The sequence below is a fragment of the Trichomycterus rosablanca genome, chromosome 7, assembly GCF_030014385.1.
Source record: "Trichomycterus rosablanca isolate fTriRos1 chromosome 7, fTriRos1.hap1, whole genome shotgun sequence".
Lineage (NCBI taxonomy): Eukaryota > Metazoa > Chordata > Actinopteri > Siluriformes > Trichomycteridae > Trichomycterus > Trichomycterus rosablanca.
In genome coordinates this window covers 12,265,758-12,286,864 of record NC_085994.1, presented here as the reverse complement: position 1 = coordinate 12,286,864, position 21,107 = coordinate 12,265,758, and the positions used below count along the sequence as shown (strand labels likewise).

The following is a 21,107-nucleotide window of genomic DNA, read 5'->3' as shown; positions in this document are numbered from 1 at the left end:
TGATATCATGGGTTTGTCAGACATCAGACAAGAAAAAGCTGTAAAACAAATCAGTTTTTAATCATATTTTAATCCTCAAAGTACTGTAATTTTTTCCTTGTCTGTAATACACCTGTGTGGCACACAATTAATAGTTCTTGTTTTTATTGCATTTTACTAGATTTTATGTAAATGAAGTTTGTACGTGTTCACTCCAGTGAAAAATACACATTTTAACACAACCCCAAATCAGATATAATAAAAAACACAGAGTTTCTTACATTTACTTTGACTTTTATTTAATTGCAGAACCTGAACCTGATATATTTCATGTTTTATCTGCTTCATTTCATTTATTAATAAACATCCATTCCTGCATTTCAGGAAAAAAACACATTCCAAAAAAAGTTGGGACAGTAAAGCATTTACCACTTTGTAATGTTGCCATTCCTTTTCACCACAGTTAAAAGACATTTTGGCACTGAGGATATCAAATGATTTATTGTTTCAGCTTTTATTTTTCAGCTCATTCTCCCTGCAAAAACGTTTTAAGATGTGTGACAGTATGGGGTCGTCGTCGCTTTTTTCGTTTTAAACTTTTTCACACATTCTCTATTGGGGACAGGTCAGGACTGCAGGCAGGCCAGTCCAGTACATGTACCCTCTTCTTCCGCAGCAATGCCTTTGTAATATGTGCAATTTTTCACCTCATTACTAGCCCTAAATTGCCTCCGTCCCAACTTTTTTTGGAATGAGTTGCAGGCCTGAAATGCAAGAATAGATGTTTATTAATAAATGAAATGAAGTTGAGAAGACAAAACAGGAAATATCTTGGGTTCAAACTATCTGCAATCAAATAAAAGTCAAAGTAAATGTAAGGAACACTGCATTTTTATTTTATTTATATTTTCCTTACTGTCCCAAGTTTGTCATGGCAGCAAGAAAGGCACACAAGAAGTGAATAAAACAATACCTTAAGAAATGTATTACACCAACAAGCACATAAAAAAACATTAGAATTTTAATATACAATAGACAAGTGCAAAACATTGAGCCAGAACAAAGCAAGTGTTTACAATACATAAACTCCAGCAACTTTATATTAAACAAAATAATACAAACTGATAATGCACAAGGTGTGTAAGAAAATTCTTGCTCCTACACATACAGAATTGAACTTCTTCCCTAATCTAAATGAACTGTAAATAATGTAAAAAAAAAACCTGTCAAATAATATGGTGCCCAAAAAGTTGAAATCAATTTGAACCTGAATAAAATTTCTTTACTTTTTACATAGTGCCCTACAGACTCAGTCAAGAATATTAAAAATGGTGTAGATGTCAAGAACGTGAGTAAAAATATCAACACAAAAATAATTAGCTGCTCAAAATGAATTATTATCAATTCAGTATTACAGTAATGATGCTCAATATGTTGTAAAATTATTTAGTTTCAGAAACTCTTAGCTTTCACAGCCATCTTGTTCAAATTTCTGCTCTGCTGCCACTGGTAGAACGAGATGTGAGATTCTACTCCATAGCCCACTTAGCTTGTCCACATCCATCTCATTAAATGTGGCTGTCCTGGCAGAGGAGACAAACATTTCCTTTAAATATTCTTGTACCTGCTCCTCCACTTCACGTAGACTAAGTTCTGAGTTGATTTCAGTCACAGGGAGCATCACAGTAAAAACAAGGAAGACTTTCTTATAGGCAGCGTTTTCATGATCACAGTAGCGGTAGAAGATAAGTGTGGATCCAGGAGGAAACTTTTCAAAATGGTGAATAACAGCAGCTCGTACTTCACCCTCAAATGCCGTTTTTAACTCTTTATCAATGTCCAGCTTCACCTGATCACTGTCTTGTGCTGTTTTGCTGGTTCCATCAATGCTCAGGATTGAAGAGTTGTGGGCGGTTGAAAATGCTGTTGCTAAATGTTGAGCCAGACAGCCCAGAGTCTTCTTAGCCCCGTGACCTGAGGCTAGGATAAGGCTCACTGGCTCTGTTGGATTGGTCATCTTAAGGTGCTGCATAACATGAATATCGGTCCTCTTCCATAGTTCTTGACGTTGACTAGGGAACATAAGCTTTAGTGCAGCCAAGTTGGCTCCAAAATGTACACTGGGCAGATTTCCTGTTTTTGTGTTTACAATAAATGAGACTGGAAAGTTCTGATAACCCATTAAACCCAATGCAAGTATGGCCAACAGAAACATAACCCACAGAAGCCACCTGCATAAACTCCTTACATACCCTGTAGAGAGGGGAAAATTAGTTACTACTAAATTGTGAAACCAAATAAAAAGATAGTTTGTTGAAAAGAAGAGAGTACCTTTTGAGGAGGATGCTGAATTTGCTTTTGTGATGACTGGTTGTTTTAATACTTTAGGAAAGAAAAATTTTAATTGGATTTTTTATAAATTAATATGAATACATTTCAGCTTTCTACTTAATCATAATCACAAAACAATGAGATTGCTACCTTTCTTTGTGTGCTGTATAAATGTATTTTCAGCAGGAATGTTATTTGTCTTGTGGAAGCTGGTTATGTGGCCTTTTACAATTGGACGATAGTAAAAACCCTCCAGAGGTTCACCACTGGAAACATCTACAGTATAATAACAAATGACATTAATAACATGATTTATGTATAAGAGTTAGTTAAAGTTAGTTTATTATTAACTTCATACACACATCAAGGGATAAGTCACCTTTGAACACATTACTGTGTAGATTTGCTTCTACTAAGCCAAAGGAGCATTAGTACAGTTGGTCACTTATGCGGGGCAATGAGAACTGCTCACAATCAGCATTGTAATGCACTGATCAGACATAACATTAAAACCACCTCCTTGTTTCTACACTCACTTTTTAGCCTACTTTCACCCTGTTCTTCAATGGTCAGGACCCCCACAGGACCACCACAGAGTATGTATTATTTGGGTGGTGGATCATTCTCAGCACTGCAGTGACACTGACATGGTGGTGGTGTGTTAGTGTGTGTTGTGCTGGTATGAGTGGATAAGACACAGCAGCGCTGATGGAGTTTTTAAACACCTCACTGTCACTGCTGGACTGAGAATAGTCCACCAACCAAAAACATCCAACCAGCAGTGCCCCGTGGGCAGCGTGATGACCTCTGATGAAGGTCTAGAAGATGACCAACTCAAACAGCAACAATAGATGAGCTAGGTAGGAGTGTCTAATAGAGTGGACAGTGAGTGGACATGGCATTTAAAAACTCCAGCAGCGCTGCTGTGTCTGATCCACTCATACCAGCACAACACACACTAACACACCACCACCATGTCATTGTCACTGCAGTGCTGAGAATCATCCACCACCTAAATAACACTTGCTCTGTGGTGGTCCTGACCATTGGAGAGCAGGGTGAAAGTAAGCTAAAAAATTATTTAGAGAAATAGATGGACTACAGTCAGTAATTGTAGAACTACAAAGTGCTACTATATGGTAAGTGGAGCTGATAAAATGGACAGAGAGTGTAGAAACAAGGAGGTGGTTTTAATGTTATGGCTGATCGGTGTATATTTCTAAGGTGCTGGATGAGTCTGCATTTGGAGCACAGCACAGAGTTGTCAATCTTAACACCAAAGTCTATAAAAAACGTTTTCTTAATGGCCTTTTTCGCATTTAAACATATTAAGCTGAAACAGGAAAAGGACAACAAAGATTTGGCAAACAATTTAAATGCTTGTCTAAATGTCACATAAAGATTTACCTTTAGTAAAAGTAAAAGGCCCAGCTCTAGAAAATTGCCAACAGAGACCACTTGTACACGGTACGCAATATAGGACCCTGTTACTCCTTTTTTGGGGCTTTGCAGCCAAATCACATTTTTTCATGTTAACTTTAAAACAATGTACAGGTGACATGACAGGTCTAACAAAGCAAATGCTTTAATTGACTTGTTGTAAAGGTGGCATCCTAAAACAGTGCCTCATCTAAGTCATTTTAATAGGACAAGTTCTACTGCTAAGGTTTGTGTGAATATTACATACGTTTGCTTGCTGCTATGCACCTGTGAGCAAAGGATGTGGTAAAAAGCCAAGGCCACAAAGTAAAAAAAATGTTTGCATGCATTTGGCATTGAAAAATTTACATTGCTGCAAAATGATATGTAAAAGTTAGTAATGTACTGACCTTTGGCTTTTCCTCCATATTCTTTTATGCTTCTCCTCACTAACACATCCTGCATGTTCTCCTGAGGTTTATATTTAGCAAAGTTGGAACCTATACTGGAAAGTTCTGTGGGGAAATTCAAATGTCCACAAATACATTTTTTAGGAAACATTCACAGAAAGTACACATACAAATGACTAGAAGCATATTTCAGAAATAGAATGCTGCAAACCTGTTGATATTGTTTTTGAACTATAAGCTTGGTCTCCTCCTCCTCTGAGCTGGAGTGGGTCTGGCCCCGGATGCTTTTCGTGAATGCGCTTCACATATGGCAAGAACATCCTCATCTCGTCAGCTTCCAGATTTCCAACATGCTGCATTTTAAGATCACTTTTTTCCATGAGATGTTTTGCTGAAAGACATAAAAATGAATGCAATCTGTTTGTCTTCTACAGATGCTTCAACTTAATTTTGATCACTTTTAATATAAGAGAGTTTACTTTTCACAACTGCTTCATGACTATCATTTGTGTCCTCTGAGTCCATGTCTTGGTCCTGTCCTTCATTTTCAATTTGATCCATTTCAACCCTGTCATTTTCAAGTTCATCTCCCGAACTGTCTTCAACCTGGAGCTTTTGGATTTTTTCAGGGGACCCTGGAAACAAAATAATTGTAACATGCACTCCTTTTATAACTGCCTTTTGTAGATCAGTAGATAGATGGATAGATAGATAGACATACAGACAGATATATAATTGACAGATAGATAGATACTTTATTATTCAAAACAAGCTAAAGAAAAAATACACAAAAATCTCTATATACAGCAGACCCTTACGAATTTAATTGGTTTCGAAGGGCTGTTCTTAAGTCAAAATGTTCGTTAGTTAAACCTATTTTTCCGATAAGAAATCATGTGAACAGAATTAGTCCGTGTCAGACCTCCCAAACCACCCCCTTACCTAAATTTCTAATTTCTTAAATTGTCTTTTTTGTTACAAATACAAGTGTATTTTCCCTTAAATCTTAAATTATAGAATAGACATTCCTGTAATAAACAATAATAAACAACAATACACAGTAGTACTGTACATAAAACACACCACATTTCAGTACAGTACGTGTGCTGTACCATACACCATAATACATTTCCTTCCTTTTTTAAATAAATTGTATCTACAAGAAACAACATTAACTCTCATATTTCTCTATTATTTCCTTCTTTATTTCAATAGTGTTGTATTTTGTAGGTGTAATTGCATGAAAGAAAGAATACTTTACTCAGCAATTTCCTTTTTCTCTCTCACTCACTGTCCCCTCTGTCTGATGCACAGTGACAGCTACTGGCAGGAGTAATTATACAACAACAAATAGTAACAGATTTGTTCATTTTCTTAGCATTGAGCTTCCTCTGCACCTACTCTGAAGCCATTTTAATATTTAATTTTACAAAATATAAAGAAAACACTGAAAAAACACCGTCCGCTGTCCGAATGTTCGCTCACTGTATATATATAGAGAGAGAGACGGTCGGGGTTAACTTGTTCGTGACGTCACGTGTTTAGTGAATTTCGGTTCATAATACGAAATTTGTTCGTACGTTAAGTTGAAAAAGATCGCTTGTAACCCAAAATGTTTGTATGGTAAACCATTCGTAACCCAAGGGTCCACTGTACACATAAACATTAGCAGCTGGTGTAAGCATAGCATACAATTAGAGACGGGACGATTGATCGGCTATGAATCGGTATCGGCCGATTTTTAATCAAAATATGCTATCGGCGATCGGCGATATTTCCTAAAAGTAGCCGATCCGATCGTGTGATATATAAAGATCATGTTAAGTTAACAGCTCAGTGGATTGATCCAGACTTTGAGCTACGACGCGCCAACCATCACATCACCATTCATCAACCATCGTACAGAAACCATCGTGAAAGCTCTTCATGACCTAAAATAACATCATTAACGTTGTGCATCATACATACGATGTAATTTTGCTGATTGTAATATTTACTTTAAAAAGATAATTCAACCCGGTCACATCTGAGTCGATTCTATCAGCACGTTATATAAACTCCTGGTTCACTTTGGTAAATCGGAAGCGGTTCTTGCTTGTGATTTAGATGAGAACAGAAAACGTTACAGAGCCAATCAGAGGCAAAAGTTTATTCATTACCAAATTCGTTAGTTCAGGATCATCTGCTGAACTTTTAGCTCCTTAGACGGAACGAGTCTGACTCGGTTACAGATCTGTGGTAATAGCAGTTTAATTAAGCTTTTTAATGAAGCTTTTTAATGTAAGAGAGTCACACAAAATGTTCTGTAGTAGTTGGTGTTTATTTAAAACCACGACATTTAATTAATAACAGTAAACACGGAGAGATGACTGAGAAGAGAAACTTACGCTTGGCGAAAAATGACTCGTGAATCAATGAATCACTTATAGCGATACAGTGAACAAAGCGTCTCTTCTAAGGGCACACACACACACACACACGCGCGTGCGCTGCTCTGGTTTATCTTCACTGTGAGGCTCTTTTTAAGCCCCCCCCCCCCCCCCCCCCCCCCCCCGGCTATCGGCAGATGTCCCTGAAAGGAGATCGGAGATCGGAATCGGTGCCAAAAACCCCGATCGTCCCATCTCTACATACAATAATGGTATGCATTTACTATAACTTATTATGAATTATTGAAAATTCTAATTGCAGCTGTAGTGTTTAGTCCTGTTCTTAGGTGGAATCAGTCTGTGACTGAAGGTGCTCTCTCCAGGGCATGAAGTGGGTGTGAATGGTTTGTGACTACCGAGTTAAGCTTAACTCTGCTACCTGCTGAGTTCTGTTCAGACCCAACTATGGAGCTGGCCTTCTTGATAAGTTTGTTAATTCTGTTTGTGTCTGTTGTTCGAGCACTCTCACCCCAGCAAACCACTCCAAAGAAAAAAAGCACTGGCCACCAAAGACTGACAAAAGGTGCACAAAAGGGGTCGGCTGTATTTGCAGAAACAATTAATGATTAGATATCTGTCAAATCATTCAGCTAATTTTAATGAACTGTATTATATTATATTTTTATCAGCTAAGTTATCCTTTTAAAACAAAAACAATCTATACAAGTACATCTGTTTTACCTAAATGACTGTACTAGTGAGAGGCATTTTATTGGTTTGGGTGCACTTGTTCCCTTTAGAAAAAAGGGTCACTGATAAATCAATAAAAAGTCATTCTAATGGATCAAAACCAACAACCTAACAAGCCAGCCTGAATTCACATTTTTTAGTTTTATTATATGCTGTTTCTTCTTTCTTAATATGATTTTATGACTTACTTTGATCACATTGTTTAAACAGCTGTTTTTAAACTATTTTACAATCATTTGCAAAAGCTAAAAAACTGAATATGAACCAAGGCACTTCAAAAGTCTTTCTTTACTGCGGTCATCAACACGTTTGGTTGGGGTTTTTGGGAGGTTTTATTTTTTCTTTAGGATTAAAAGATAATGGGCATAATGGCAAACCAAATGGCATAATAGAGAGTTGGACACTGGAGGAAAAATAATATTTGTAAAGAAAATTTGTTATTTTGTCATTAATAACCTTGTCAACATAGAACCAGTTAACAATGACCACAATAATTATGCTGTACTTAAACTTAAGAATTAAGTTTTTGAAATATAATTTTCAGTTTTAGGACACATGAGGACTATAGAAAACATTTAAGTACCTGTTATTTTGATTGGGGCACCAGAGGAGGAAACTTACCTTCATCTTTAGCTGATGGACTGTGTGGTTCCTCAGAGCCGTTAACAGCTGTGGGCTGGGTGTCTTTCTTCCTCTTTAGTGCAGATCTCTGTTTTACATCTTTAAAGATTCCTAAAATGTAATGATTTAATCACTGTACTTGTATATTTAATTCAATCAACAATTTCTGCTAGAGCCTTTAGTTAGTCACTGCAGCAAATGGCGCCAGTACAAATCGAAAGTAACTTTGTTAGGTAGTTAGCTTCACCAAGCTCATTCAGACTATTCACAGGCAGTTAAACCTAGTGTTACATCTATGAGGACTATTTCTTTTTTCACACATCAAACCAACCTGCTATTACACAAGCAGTGATTTACTATTTTAAAACCCGACATTAAGTTCAAACTCGTTCACACACTGTTGTTAAGCTAGGAAACGGCTAAAGAAATAAGCATAAACAAACTTCGATTTCGCAACTGCATGTTGCTTCTGTTCGATCCCACATCGTTCTTGGTTAAATCCATTTGTGTTAGACTGGAAACGACCACTTTAATGTAACTTTGACACCATCACCACCACAGCAAAACCAGCTAAGAGGTGATTTCCGAGGAAGGCTTTTGCGTGAGCACGAAGCTTTTCCGCTGTTACACTGAAATCCGTTACCGTCAAAATCTGTGACTGAACTCTCTGACTGTAGAGGCCGCTGTTCCACATTTCTTACCTGAGTGTTAAAGAGAAAAGTCACGAAGCAGAGCGTTTACATAGCAGCAGTTTTCATTCCTGAATTCCAGGTCAATATATATCAAATAATATTTCAGTGTTTGCCACTGAACTTGTGGCAGTTCTGTTGGCATTGCAATGGGCTGAGGATGTGTGCCCTATGCACTTAGTAATCTGTTCAGACTCGTTAGCTGCCCTCGTTAGTCTCCGAACTGGGCAGTCGTCTTGCAGCCTGAATCTAATATTAGAAATATATCAGGCATTGTTTAAGCTTCAAATGCAATGCATAAGTGTGAAATTCCTTTGGGTTCCAGCACATGTGGGAGTAGATGGAAATGAAACAGCTAATAGGATAGCGAAACAATGTTTAAAAAGATCCGGATGTGAAATGGCAATTCCTCTCAGTAAGGCAGAGGTGAAAGTACTCATTAAGAGGCATGTTCAAAACAGACAAATGGCACAGTGAGTGGGAACAAAAAAAAGGGCCGAGATCTGTACAATATCCAGCCTAGGATAAGTTCAGGTACAAGAGAGGGATACGGACGGAGACAAGAAGTGGTTCTGACTAGGCTACGAATAGGTCACACCTTATTGAATGTATCACTACATCTCATTCAGAAACACGACACAGGGCTTTGTAGTTATTGCATGAATAGGGAGACTCCAGAGCATGTACTTCTTTATTGTGAGGAACATGCTATACAAAGACACCTATTTGATTTACTTAAGAGTCTCAAGGAATTTTCTTTAAAGGGGTTACTGACTCAAGGGACAGGGATGAGTCTGATACATAAACAAATTATTCTGTTTCTAAAGAACATGGGGATGTACCAATTCATTTAGGGTTATTAAACAGATCACTAGCTTGAAGTCTCGCTTCGCACCCCAGTGCAGTAGGTGGCGGTAATGCACCTGAAGTTGGTCTGCCAACCCAAACGCCATTAATCCGAAAGAAGAAGAAGAGCGTTTACATAAAAAATATTGTATACATAAAATAAATACGTATTTTATATAGAACTTATTTTATATAAAGTAGATTAATAGGTATTTTATTATAACACCTGGCAGAAAGAGGAAGCTATCGGGTGTTTAAAATCCATCAAGTGACCATCAAGTCAGAGGTCACCTGGAAATCGAACCCAGCTGTGAGGCCTATGGCACCCACTGAGCCACCGTGCCGCCCTCCACTAATGTTATTACACAGAATAGAATTTAATAGTCCAAATAAACACACACCTTTGTTTTCCTTTTTTATTTAAGACTAAAAGGCACAGATGTGTAAAATCAGCAAGGCTACAGACAATTTTAAGAAAGTAACAGAAAATTATGCAATGCGTAATCAACCTTTAAAATCATTTAAAAATAAACCAATAAATAGGTATTTTTTAAACAGGCAGTGGTTTAAATATAAAATTATAATTCCCTTCATTTCAAATGTACTGTATCATACCACCACCTTAATCTACATCATGATATGATTAAAGACTGACTACACCATTTTCAGTGAATAATGTGCATCTACAGCATTGTGTTTCCACACATTATTAAATATGCTTATGTAAAAGCATTTTGAGATGTAGCTCCCAAGTGGAAACTGTCAGTTAGTGATGATCCCTGTAAGAAGAACTATAATATACAGCCTCAAGTTCATTTCAAGTTCATACAGCCTTTCTGTTCAATGTTCTGCTCTGCTGCCACTGGCAAAATGAGATGTGAGATTCTACTCCATAGCCCACTTAGCTTGTCCACATCCATGTCATTAAATGTGGCTGTCCTGGCAGAGGAGACAAACCTTTCCTTTAAATATTCTTGTACCTGCTCCTCCACTTCACGTAGACTAAGTTCTGAGTTGACTTCAGTCACAGGGAGCATCACAGTAAAAACAAGGAAGACTTTCTTATAGGCAGCGTTTTCATGATCACAGTAGCGGTAGAAGATAAGTGTGGATCCAGGAGGAAACTCTTCAAAATGGTTAATAACAGCAGCTCGTACTTCACCCTCAAATGCCTTTTTCAATTCATCATCAACACTCAGCTTCACCTGATCACTGTCTTGTGCTGTTTTGCTGTTTCCATCAATGCCCAGGACTGAGGAGTTGAGAGCAGCAGAAAACACTGTTGCTAAATTCTGAGCCAGACAGCCCAGAGTCTTCTCAGCACCCTGACCCGAGGTAAGGATGAGGCTCACTGGCTCCAGTGGATTGGTTAAATTAAGGTGCCGCTTAAGATGAATATTGGTTCTCTTCCAGAGCTCATGTCGTTGGCTGGGAAAGCTGGATTGAACCTTTTCCATTTTATGACTAAATACTTGCAGCAGGTTATAATCTTTTTGCAAAGAAGGTGACTTGGTGCACACATAATAACATACCAAAGCAATTATTATAGCAAATATTGCGGGAACAATATAGTGTATACCTGTGTAAAGAAAAAAATCCCTGTATTATTTTTTTTATATTTATATATATTATTTTGCCATGTATTTCTAGTAATAGTATGCAACAATTCTAAAACCAATACATACCTATGATCAGATCTTGATATGTACCAGACACTGGGCCTTCCTCTGTTTTTTGACTGGAGACTTTCTCTGTTTCAGAACCGGGGTCACAGCACTTCTGCCTCTTATCACCAGAAGCTGGACTCTCTGATTTACTAATGGAGTCTTTCTTCTCTGCTTCTTTGTCCTCATTTGAGTTCATGATATTTTCCATTTTATCACCAGACTCTTGGCTTTTCTCTATTTGTTTATATATGTGATCTTCACCTTCACCAAGATGTGCTGTAGAAATTCCCAAAAAAGAGTCTTAATTATTCATGTAAATGAAAACTATCACCTTTTCATGCATGAAGTCTTTAATTAAGCAATAACCTCTTTCACACATGCAACTTTACCTTGTATTTACCCTGAACTGACAAACAAGAGATAGGGTGATACGGCTCTCTGTGAAAATCTGCCACTGACTGTTGTTAAGATGCTACAAGAAACTTCACACATGTAGAAGAGGATGGGTGCTAGTCCAGATGGGTGCAAGTAGCAGATAAATTCATATTTTGATCAAGGTCGAGTTGGGACATTTTGTAATTTGCTGTAAATCAAAAGTGGAATCCACTACTATTTCACTATTTATTGATGCAGTGGCAGATCTGTGTGTTAAAAGTGAAGTGACAACAGTTTTTTGAAGTACTCTATGTACTCTATGATTCTATGTGGCTATTTTTATTACAGTAGCATGACGGTTTGTCATGTAATACTGCCTGAAGGCTCAAATTATTTCACAATATTATGTACGGTAGATGGTAAAAGACCTAAATTATTTGCAATATTGCATTTTGAAATATTATTTTTGAACTGATTGACAATTTTCTCACAAAGTTTGGCACAGAGTAGTGAGCCACCATTCTTTTTTTGCTTGCAGAGACTGAGCCTTATTCGGAGCCTCTATTTTTATCAAATCATGATACTCTTACCTCTTACCAATTCACCTGCTTATTGAGCAATGCTTTAAAAACTTTTTGTTTTTATTTTAAAAACACCTGATTCTCATTTTTCCCAGCCCAAAGTTTAAGTGTGCTTTTTCTCCTTGCTTTAATTGTGTTTGCAACATTTGATAAATTTTTATCAAAAAAATAAAATAAAATAAAAAAATAAAAAGATAAATAGTACTATATATATATATTTTTTTTTAATTATTGCCCCAACTCTGCTAACAGGTCTTTTACATGTGAAATGGTTATAACCGAATCAGGCCTTCATGTGCAAATGACACAAAGTCAAGACATGACCCATACAGGTAAGACAGTAATTACCTGGGGTTCAAATGTAAAAGTTGACAGTATTTACATTCTTAATCTTTTAAAATGTTAAATAATATAGTGTAAACAAATTATACCTTTTGTCCCCTTCCTTGCTTTTGGGCTACTCCCAGGAAGCTTTTCTGCATCCATATTGATTTTATCCTTGCCTTTGGGAGTACAATGAAAAAATGTTAAGGTAAATGCACAACAATTTGATTTTACTGATAGAGGTGTAATGGAAGATGGGACAAAACAAACATAAGGACTTCTGATAAGCTCTAACTATACAAAACTGTAACATAGTTTTAATATTTATCTGATAACATACTTTATTAAATATGATAGTTACATTTGTTTTTCTCTAGAGAGCACGCAGTTGCGATGCCATCAGGCTGGTTAGTATCTTCACCTATATTAAGGGTGTTATGTAAGTAAATCTTTCATGTTCACAGCATAATTGCATCAGCAAATTATTTGGAAAATATTTCTAATCAAATATTTCTAATTTTTCTCAAACACAACATGATACTGATACTTAGTATTTGATCAGTACACTGATTGTTAGGTCAACCTCCGATAACTGTGCATAGAAAAAACAGCCTTGTAGGAAATACATTTGTGTGCGAGAATATAAATCATTACAAGCTCCCATAAATATAATCTGCAATGTGAATTTAATCCACAAAGTCAGACTCAAATATGTTGATGTACACACTATTTTTGAATTCATATTTTCTTTGCTGTTTTTGAATCTAGGACAAAACAAACATAACAACTGCCGATAGCTCTAACTACACAAAACTGTAAAATAGTTGTAATATTTATCTAATAACATACTTTATTAAATATGATAGTTACCATTGTTTTTCTTTAGAGGAGGGCATAGAGTTACATCAGGCTGGTTAGTATCTTCACCTATATTAAGGGTTGAAAAAATTAAAGAATCATTGCAGATTTTTATGTGTTATGTAAGTAAATCTTTCATGTTCACAGCATAACTGCATCAACAAATTATTTGGAAAATAGTTTTAATCTAATATTTCCAATTTTTCTCAAACACAACATGATACTGATACTTAGTATTTGATCAGTACACTGATTGTTAGGTCAACCTCCGATAACTGTGCATAGAAAAAACAGCCTTGTAGGAAATACATTTGTGTGCGAGAATATAAATCATTACAAGCTCCCATTAATATAATCTGCAATGTGAATTTAATCCACAAAGTCAGACTCAAATACGTTGATGTACACACTATTTTTTAATTCATATTTTCTTTGCTGTTTTTGAATATCTTTTATAGCTGTTGATGTAAACAGACAGCAGTTTGACAATTAAGCATCAAAAATGTTCCCAATATGGCATGTAAAAAATATATGCTAGACGAAAAACACACATCATAAATTAAAGAGTAAAGTTGAGTGGTATGGAAGGTAAAAATGATGGGTATTACCATAATTATCACCATTTACTTCCATGATGCGTCCAGCTGCCTAAAAAGAGTAGTTAAATTAGTGTGTAAACCTCAACAGCTGATTTATTTGATCTGCACTTGAAAAATAAATAAAGTAACAACAATGTTATCAATGTTAGGGCTTATTTACATTATAACTATGCTGCAATTAATGACAGCAATGAACAAATAAATAGCACTACAATAACTACATAACAATAATAAAGTTTCTATGTGCTTACGCTGAATTTACTGAGCAGATTGAAGCTTAGACAACTACATTTCTGAAGAGACAGTTGGTGTTGGGAAGCTTTATTTTCGTAAAGAAACTTGTAGCTTAGCGAACTACATTTAGACCACAGTACTAAACTAGATACAAACCTTTGTTCTATGGAATTTTAGCACATAAGGCACATTTTAGCACATAAGGCACATTTTAGCACATATTTTATTATTTATTTATTTGCTTAAGCTGATATCAAAAACGTAAACAAAACTTTGCTAAGCTACATTACAGCTAACAGCATTAGCAAGTTGACATGACAGCTAAAGTAGTTTTGTTCAGTCTCGTTCATACATATCTTATCTTACCTCATCTAAAAAATGAAATTTTAAATACATTTTATTAATAATTAAATTTTCTACTTACCATTGTCTTTTCCTTCACGATATTGAGCTTAGCCAGGTTTACTTTCGCTTTTACCTTACAGGAAGAGGGACAGGCAGTGACGTCATCCGGTATGGTGTAGACGGGGCGAATATGGTAGCATTACCATTACATTAAAATGTTTCAGTCATTCAAACCGATCCAACGTGCCAATATCTATGTTTTTCAAATAAGTGGAACTTATTATGGGGGTTCTTTATTGTCAGTATTTATTCAGTTTTATACTTCAGTGAGGTTTAGTGTGTGCCAGCTGAAAAGAGTTTGTAGAGCAGTGCTTCTCAGTTTGGGGGTACACGTAACACTGGCTGTGCATGGATTAAGGTGACCACATTTTTAAATTGGTTTTCATGTTTAGAAATGTGGAGGAACAATGAATGAGCCATTATGAAGCCCAAATGACCCAAACACAAGACAAGTACTCACTTACTTCGAGTTGCCATGGTGATGGTGGACGCTGGCGCATTTGGCTGCCGCTACCGTTACCGTATTTTACCGTATTTTATTGTATTTTTATCGTTTTTCGTTTTCATCTTTTTACACACCTTGTGGATCTATTTCTTTTATGTTACTTTTGATACTTTTATTTGTGCTTTTGATACTTTTTGTTCTTTCTACTCTACATCGCGTCTGCGGCCGGTGGTGAACGGTGGGTGAGTTTTCCTGGGATCGGCACGATGTTGAACTATTCCGTTGACCAGCTGAGGAAGTTCAACAACTGCACTACTCCATCGTGTATTTCAGTCATCAAACAGCTTGGACTCCTTCGCCGGCCTCGTTATATTCACAGGGGCTCCCGGAGAAAGCTTGTTTATCTTCGAAACGGTAACGCTATTCCATCCTTCTGGTCAGCCGTGCGCACTGTCGCTCCGCAAACACGTCATCAGAGCGCTGCTGCCTTGCACACCAGTAGCGGTGTAGTCTCCATGACAACGCTGTCCACGGAGTGGGATAGGAAACGCGGAGTGGACTTAGCAAATCTCCGTTCTCTTCCTCGTTCCTCACAGCCAACTACACAACAATACCACTTGAAAATGGCATTGCTTAATGTTCGTTCACTCAACACAAAAAGTACTGTACTCAGTGAATTTATATCTGACAGTGAACTAGACTTTTTCTGTCTCACTGAAACTTGGCATAAACCCTTGGATTATTTTACGTTAAATCAGACCACGCCAATGGGATACTCGTATATTGATGAACCTCGTATGGAAGGGCGAGGTGGTGGTGTTGCTGCAGTCTATAGGGATGATATTAAAATAACCACTTTGTCTTTTCCTGCTGCTCTTTCTTTTGAACACCTGGCTTTCAAGTTGTCAGGGCCTACTCCTCTGGTCACTGCTGTAGTTTATCGTCCGCCAAAGCCAAACGCTTCCTTTCTCTCTGATTTTTCAGATTTTTTAACCCAGCTTAGTGCCCTCTCATCCTCTGTACTGCTTATGGGTGATTTTAACATCCATATTGATGACAACAACTGTAAATTTGCCAGGGAATTTTTGGAATTGTTACAGTGTTTTAATTTCACACAACATATACATTTTCCAACTCATAAAAAAGGTCATACTCTTGACCTTGTCTGCTCTACTGGTGTCCTAGTTCATCAGCCGTCCAGCCATGACCTTACTGTCTCTGATCATTTGACAATCATCATGGACATTGAGGTCACTAGGCCCATCACTAGAGCTAAACGTAAAATATCCTTCAGGAATCTTCAATATATCTCTCCCTCTGCTTTCTCAGATTCTCTTGTTAAAAAGATGTCTGTCTGTCCTGTACTGTCTAGTAATTCATCTGACCTTGTCGATTACTATAATGACATACTCGCCTCATGTCTTGATGAGCTGGCTCCTTTGAGAACCAAATTTGTTTCATTTAGTCATTCCGCACCATGGTACACAATTGAGCTTCACCAAATGAAATCCCGTAAACGCCAGCTTGAAAGACTTTATAAGAAAACCGGTCTAACAGTACATTATCAGATTTATTCTGATTATCTTCAACATTACAAAGACGCTCTTACGGCAGCCCGATCCACTTACTATTCCGAACTCATACATGCTGGATCAACAAATCCTAAGACTCTCTTTTCCACAATAAATAAACTTCTCAAACCAGTTGACAATACTACCAATTCCTTTACAGTTGACAAGTGTAACTCTTACCTCTCATTTTTTCAAACAAAAGTTGAGAATATCCACAATTTTCTGACAGTTTCCCCTGTCATCTCTGTTTCTCCGCCTATCTCATCTCAATTTATTACCCAGCCTCTGTCTCAGTTCTCACCTGTGTCTCTTTTGGACCTATCTGAGATCTTAACAGGGATGCGAAGCTCCACTTGTGTTTTGGATCCTGCTCCATCAAAACTTGTTAAGGGTTGTTTTCCAGTTATCTCATCACTTATCACAGAGATAATCAATTCCTCTCTTAGTTCTGGCTCAGTCCCTCAATCACTCAAATTGGCTGCTGTTACTCCCATACTTAAAAAACCTGGACTTGACTCTAACATTATGAGTAACTTTCGGCCCATTTCCAATCTTCCATTTCTGTCGAAAATACTGGAACGTGTTGTTGCCTCACAGCTCAAAGATCACCTAAATTCCAATAATCTATTTGAATCATTTCAGTCTGGTTTCCGCCCCCAGCACAGCACTGAGTCAGCCCTCCTCAAAGTCACAAATGACCTTCTTCTTTCCTCAGACTCTGGACAAATTAATATTCTCGTCCTCCTTGATCTTACTGCAGCTTTTGACACCATTAATCACTCCATTCTTCTGTCCCGCCTTGAATCCTCTGTCAACATCACTGGTACTGCCCTTTTGTGGTTAAGGTCATATCTCGTAAACAGACAACAGTTTGTTAATATCAACAATTGTAGTTCTGCCATTGCTCCACTGTCCCAAGGCGTTCCCCAAGGCTCAGTGTTAGGTCCCCTTTTGTTTATTCTTTATATGCTCCCCCTTGGTGACATCATACGTCGGCATGGTTTACATTTCCACTGCTATGCTGATGATATTCAGCTTTACATCTCCTCCAAATCCATTAATACTGAACTTCACTCCACTCTGACAAATTGCATCACTGAAATGAAATTGTGGATGAAAGCTAATTTCCTCAAATTAAACTGTGAAAAATCAGATATGATCATTGTAGGTCCTACATCCCTGGCAAAAACCACAAAAAATTTTCAAATTACCATTGATAATGACACTTTGTCTCCGTCTTCTAACATCCGAAATCTTGGTGTAATTTTTGATAGCAACCTCTCTTTTGACCGCCATGTAAATCACATCACCAAAACTGCTTTCTTTCATCTAAAAAACATAGCACGTCTACGTCCATCACTCTCCTTTTCTGCCGCCGAAACCTTGATTCATGCTTTTATTACATCCAGAATTGATTATTGCAATAGCATCCTTTATGGTACATCTAACAAAATCCTAAAAAAACTTCAGTATATCCAGAATTCAGCTGCTCGCCTCCTTACTCATACTCGCTCCCGTGATCATATTACACCTGTTCTACAAAAACTTCATTGGCTTCCCGTTGCTCAACGCATTCAATTCAAAATTCTTCTATTCACTCACAAAGCTCTCCATAATCAGGCCCCATCCTACCTCACCGACCTGCTCCATCAGCACATTCCCTCCCGTAGCCTTCGCTCTTCTGAGGCTAACCTACTGTCCATACCCTCTAGGACCAAGCACCGGACCTGGGGTGACAGGGCCTTTTCCATAGCTGCTCCATCTTTATGGAATGCTCTCCCCAAACACCTACGAGATTGTCCTGACCTGTCCAAATTCAAGTCACTTCTCAAAACTCATCTATTCAATATGGCATTTAACTTGTAACAACACGAAATAAATGCTTTTATTTTTGCTATTCTTTTTAATAGTTTTTATACTTAGATCACGACAGAAATGTGAAGTCCTAGATCCTAAAACTTGTAAAGTTTTCAGTTTCCTGATTGCATGTAAATCTGTCCTGTTTCTGTCTAATTTTAAGAAATTGTTCTATATTTGTTGTTCTCTCTCATAATTTAGCTAATTTTTAATGAACTGTCTTATGCTGCTCTCTTTGTTTTTATCTTAATTATTCTTGATGTTGATGTACTATTTTGATTTTGTACTATGATTTGTATGGTGTATGTACGTATTTGTTTTGATTATTTGTCTTATGTAAAGCGTCTTTGAGTATCTTGAAAAGCGCTATATAAATAAAATGTATTATTATTATTATTAAGTAATTCTGGAGAAACTCAATCCTTATGGTCACCAGGAGTCTGAATTGAGTTGAAGGCACAGGTGATCATTCATGTCCATCCTTCCCTGTCCTGAACGTTCTCCACAATCACCTGCATGTCCTTCCTCATTGCATCCATTAATCTTCTCTTTGGCCTTCCTCTCCTCTGGCTCATAATAATAATAATACTTACAATACTTACTCTGTCCCTCCTTATAATAATAATTGTAATATTTTAATTATTGTTCTATAATTTTATAAAATTATGAGCCCCCAAATGATGTTATTAAAATAAAAAATATGCTTAAAAAAGCAAAAGAGAATGAAAAAAGTGATAATAGGCTTAAATACAGTACATAAACAAATGTATTTCATCAATTCGTCAGTTTATCAATTCTTCAAATTGTGAATCTTATATTATCTCACCTCACTAAAGGTAAATGTCTTTATAAAGCAGCCCTTTTCAACCATTTTAAAAGTTAATTACAGAAATAATGAAGTGTTATATGTTAGTTACATGATTGTGATATTATGAACATTAAATTAATAAAAACTATCAATGTTGTTTTGTTCGATATTGTCCTAAAACCACTGGTACAAAGGTTGTTGCATAGACATTGTTACAGCATTTTGTTATATACACTTACGCAATGAACAACCTACTCTGTTGACCAAAGTGCTAATGTCACAATAGATGGTGTGAGGTGGAAACCTCTACTGCTCGGCCTTTCACCCCACAACAGTTGATTTACAGTGGTGTTAAAAAAAATAGCAATCCAACGTCATTAACCTGATAAATCACTGTTTTTAGTAGAAGTGATATTTCTGCATAGCAAAAAAAATTACTTGAAATTGTAGTAGAGTAATGAAAACAAAACAAACCCAACAATTAGGACATGCATGCCGATTGGTGAAGTCATTCATTCTGCAGAAGAACGGGTGTCAATTTTGGCCCTTATTTAAGGTAGGAGAGTGGCAAATGTTGCACAGGTTGGTTATAGCACATTTTCTTTTGAATACTGGGTAAAATGGGTTGTTCCAGACATTGTTCTGATGATTAAAAAGTTGATTGTAGAGGGAAAAACATACAGAGAAGTGCAGCAAATTATAGGCTGCTCAGCTAAAATGATCTCAAACGCCTTGAAGTGACAACCAAAACCTGAAAGATGCGGAAGGAAGCGTGGAACTACTGTTCAAAAGGATCAAAGAATAGCCAAAATGGCAAATACTCAGCCAATAATCACCTCCAGAAAGATCAAGGAACATCTTAAGTTACCAGTGAGCACAGAAGATGATTAAGTGAAGCCAATTTACCAGCAAGAACTCCATGTCCTGAATGGGTTCAAATTTGCCAAGGAGCAATTGACTGGTCCAAAGAGAAATTGCTCCACATTTTGTGGACTGGTGAAAGCAAAATTGTTCTTTTTGGGTCTAGTGGCCGTAGACAGTATGTCAGACGACCCCCGAGCACTGAATTCAAGCCAAAGTACACAGTATGAAGACAGTAAAGCATGGTGGTACAAAATGATGATATGGGGATGTTTTTTATACCGTGGTGTTACACCTATTTATCACATACGAGGGATCATGGATTAGTTTAAATATATCAGAATACTTGAGATCATGTTGCCCTATGTCGAAAAAGAAATGTCCTTAAAATGGGTGTTTCCACATGACAATGACCCAAAACATCTTGGTTACAGACAAACAAGATTGAGGTAATACAGTGACCAGCCCAATTCCCTGACTTCAATCCCAGAGAGAACTTGTGGGCTGATATCTGAAGCGCGTTTTTTTTTAGGCAAAACCCAAAAATGCAGAAGAACTGGGAATGTAGTCTAATCATCCTGGACTGGAATACCTGTTCAGAGGTGCCAGAAGTTGGTCGACTCCATGCAACACAGATCTCGAAAACAATTGTTATGCCACTAAATATTAGTTCAGTAATTTAAAGTAAAGTGAAACCTCAAACATTTTTTTAGTTTATAAGATAAGAGTTTTTAAAGAAAAATGCTTGCACTGTTATTTTTTGAACAGCCCAATATTCATTTTTCTTAACTTTCTGTGAAGGATTAACACAAACTGGCTACATTTTGTTAATGTTTTGATTTAGAATTGAAAGTGTAGTATTTTCAGTGCATTTGCATTTATGGAAATAAAAGTTATTATAATGATTTTGCGCTTTATTCACTTTTTTTAAATCACTGCTATTTTTTTGAACACCACTGTACATAGCAAGAGGTTTTAAATGCAAAACAGGGTTGTCTGTTCATCACACTATCACACAAGCTGCAACTCTGGATAACATTTTCCACTCTGGAAAATGTGTTGCATGCACCAGAAGAGGATTGAAATCGACATTTTTATTTGAATAAAA

At 36.9% G+C, this 21,107-nt stretch overlaps 2 protein-coding genes across 3 annotated transcripts; both read right to left on the bottom strand.

Annotated features, from left to right (window-relative positions):
- Window positions 1-261: 261 nt before the first annotated feature.
- Window positions 262-8,500, bottom strand: LOC134317689 (torsin-1A-interacting protein 2-like). The gene is made up of 8 exons (XM_062998413.1): window positions 8,323-8,500; window positions 7,880-7,990; window positions 4,619-4,774; window positions 4,351-4,530; window positions 4,140-4,244; window positions 2,461-2,586; window positions 2,311-2,361; window positions 262-2,232 (listed from the first exon to the last, which is right to left on the bottom strand). The coding sequence occupies exons 1-8, from the start codon at window positions 8,381-8,383 to the stop codon at window positions 1,442-1,444; spliced, it is 1,581 nt and encodes a 526-aa protein (XP_062854483.1). The 5' UTR covers window positions 8,384-8,500; the 3' UTR covers window positions 262-1,441.
- Window positions 8,501-9,816: 1,316 nt separating this feature from the next.
- Window positions 9,817-15,354, bottom strand: zgc:112962 (uncharacterized protein LOC548348 homolog). 2 transcript variants are annotated; one of them, XM_062998997.1, is made up of 7 exons: window positions 14,477-15,354; window positions 13,828-13,867; window positions 13,232-13,288; window positions 12,723-12,782; window positions 12,469-12,540; window positions 11,100-11,357; window positions 9,817-10,993 (listed from the first exon to the last, which is right to left on the bottom strand). In XM_062998997.1, the coding sequence occupies exons 1-7, from the start codon at window positions 14,477-14,479 to the stop codon at window positions 10,227-10,229; spliced, it is 1,257 nt and encodes a 418-aa protein (XP_062855067.1). In that variant the 5' UTR covers window positions 14,480-15,354; the 3' UTR covers window positions 9,817-10,226. The 2 variants fall into 2 exon arrangements, with proteins under 2 accessions (XP_062855067.1, XP_062855068.1); XM_062998998.1 differs by lacking the exon at window positions 12,723-12,782 and having other exon boundaries at window positions 14,477-15,353.
- Between the last annotated feature and the right edge of the window lie 5,753 nt (window positions 15,355-21,107).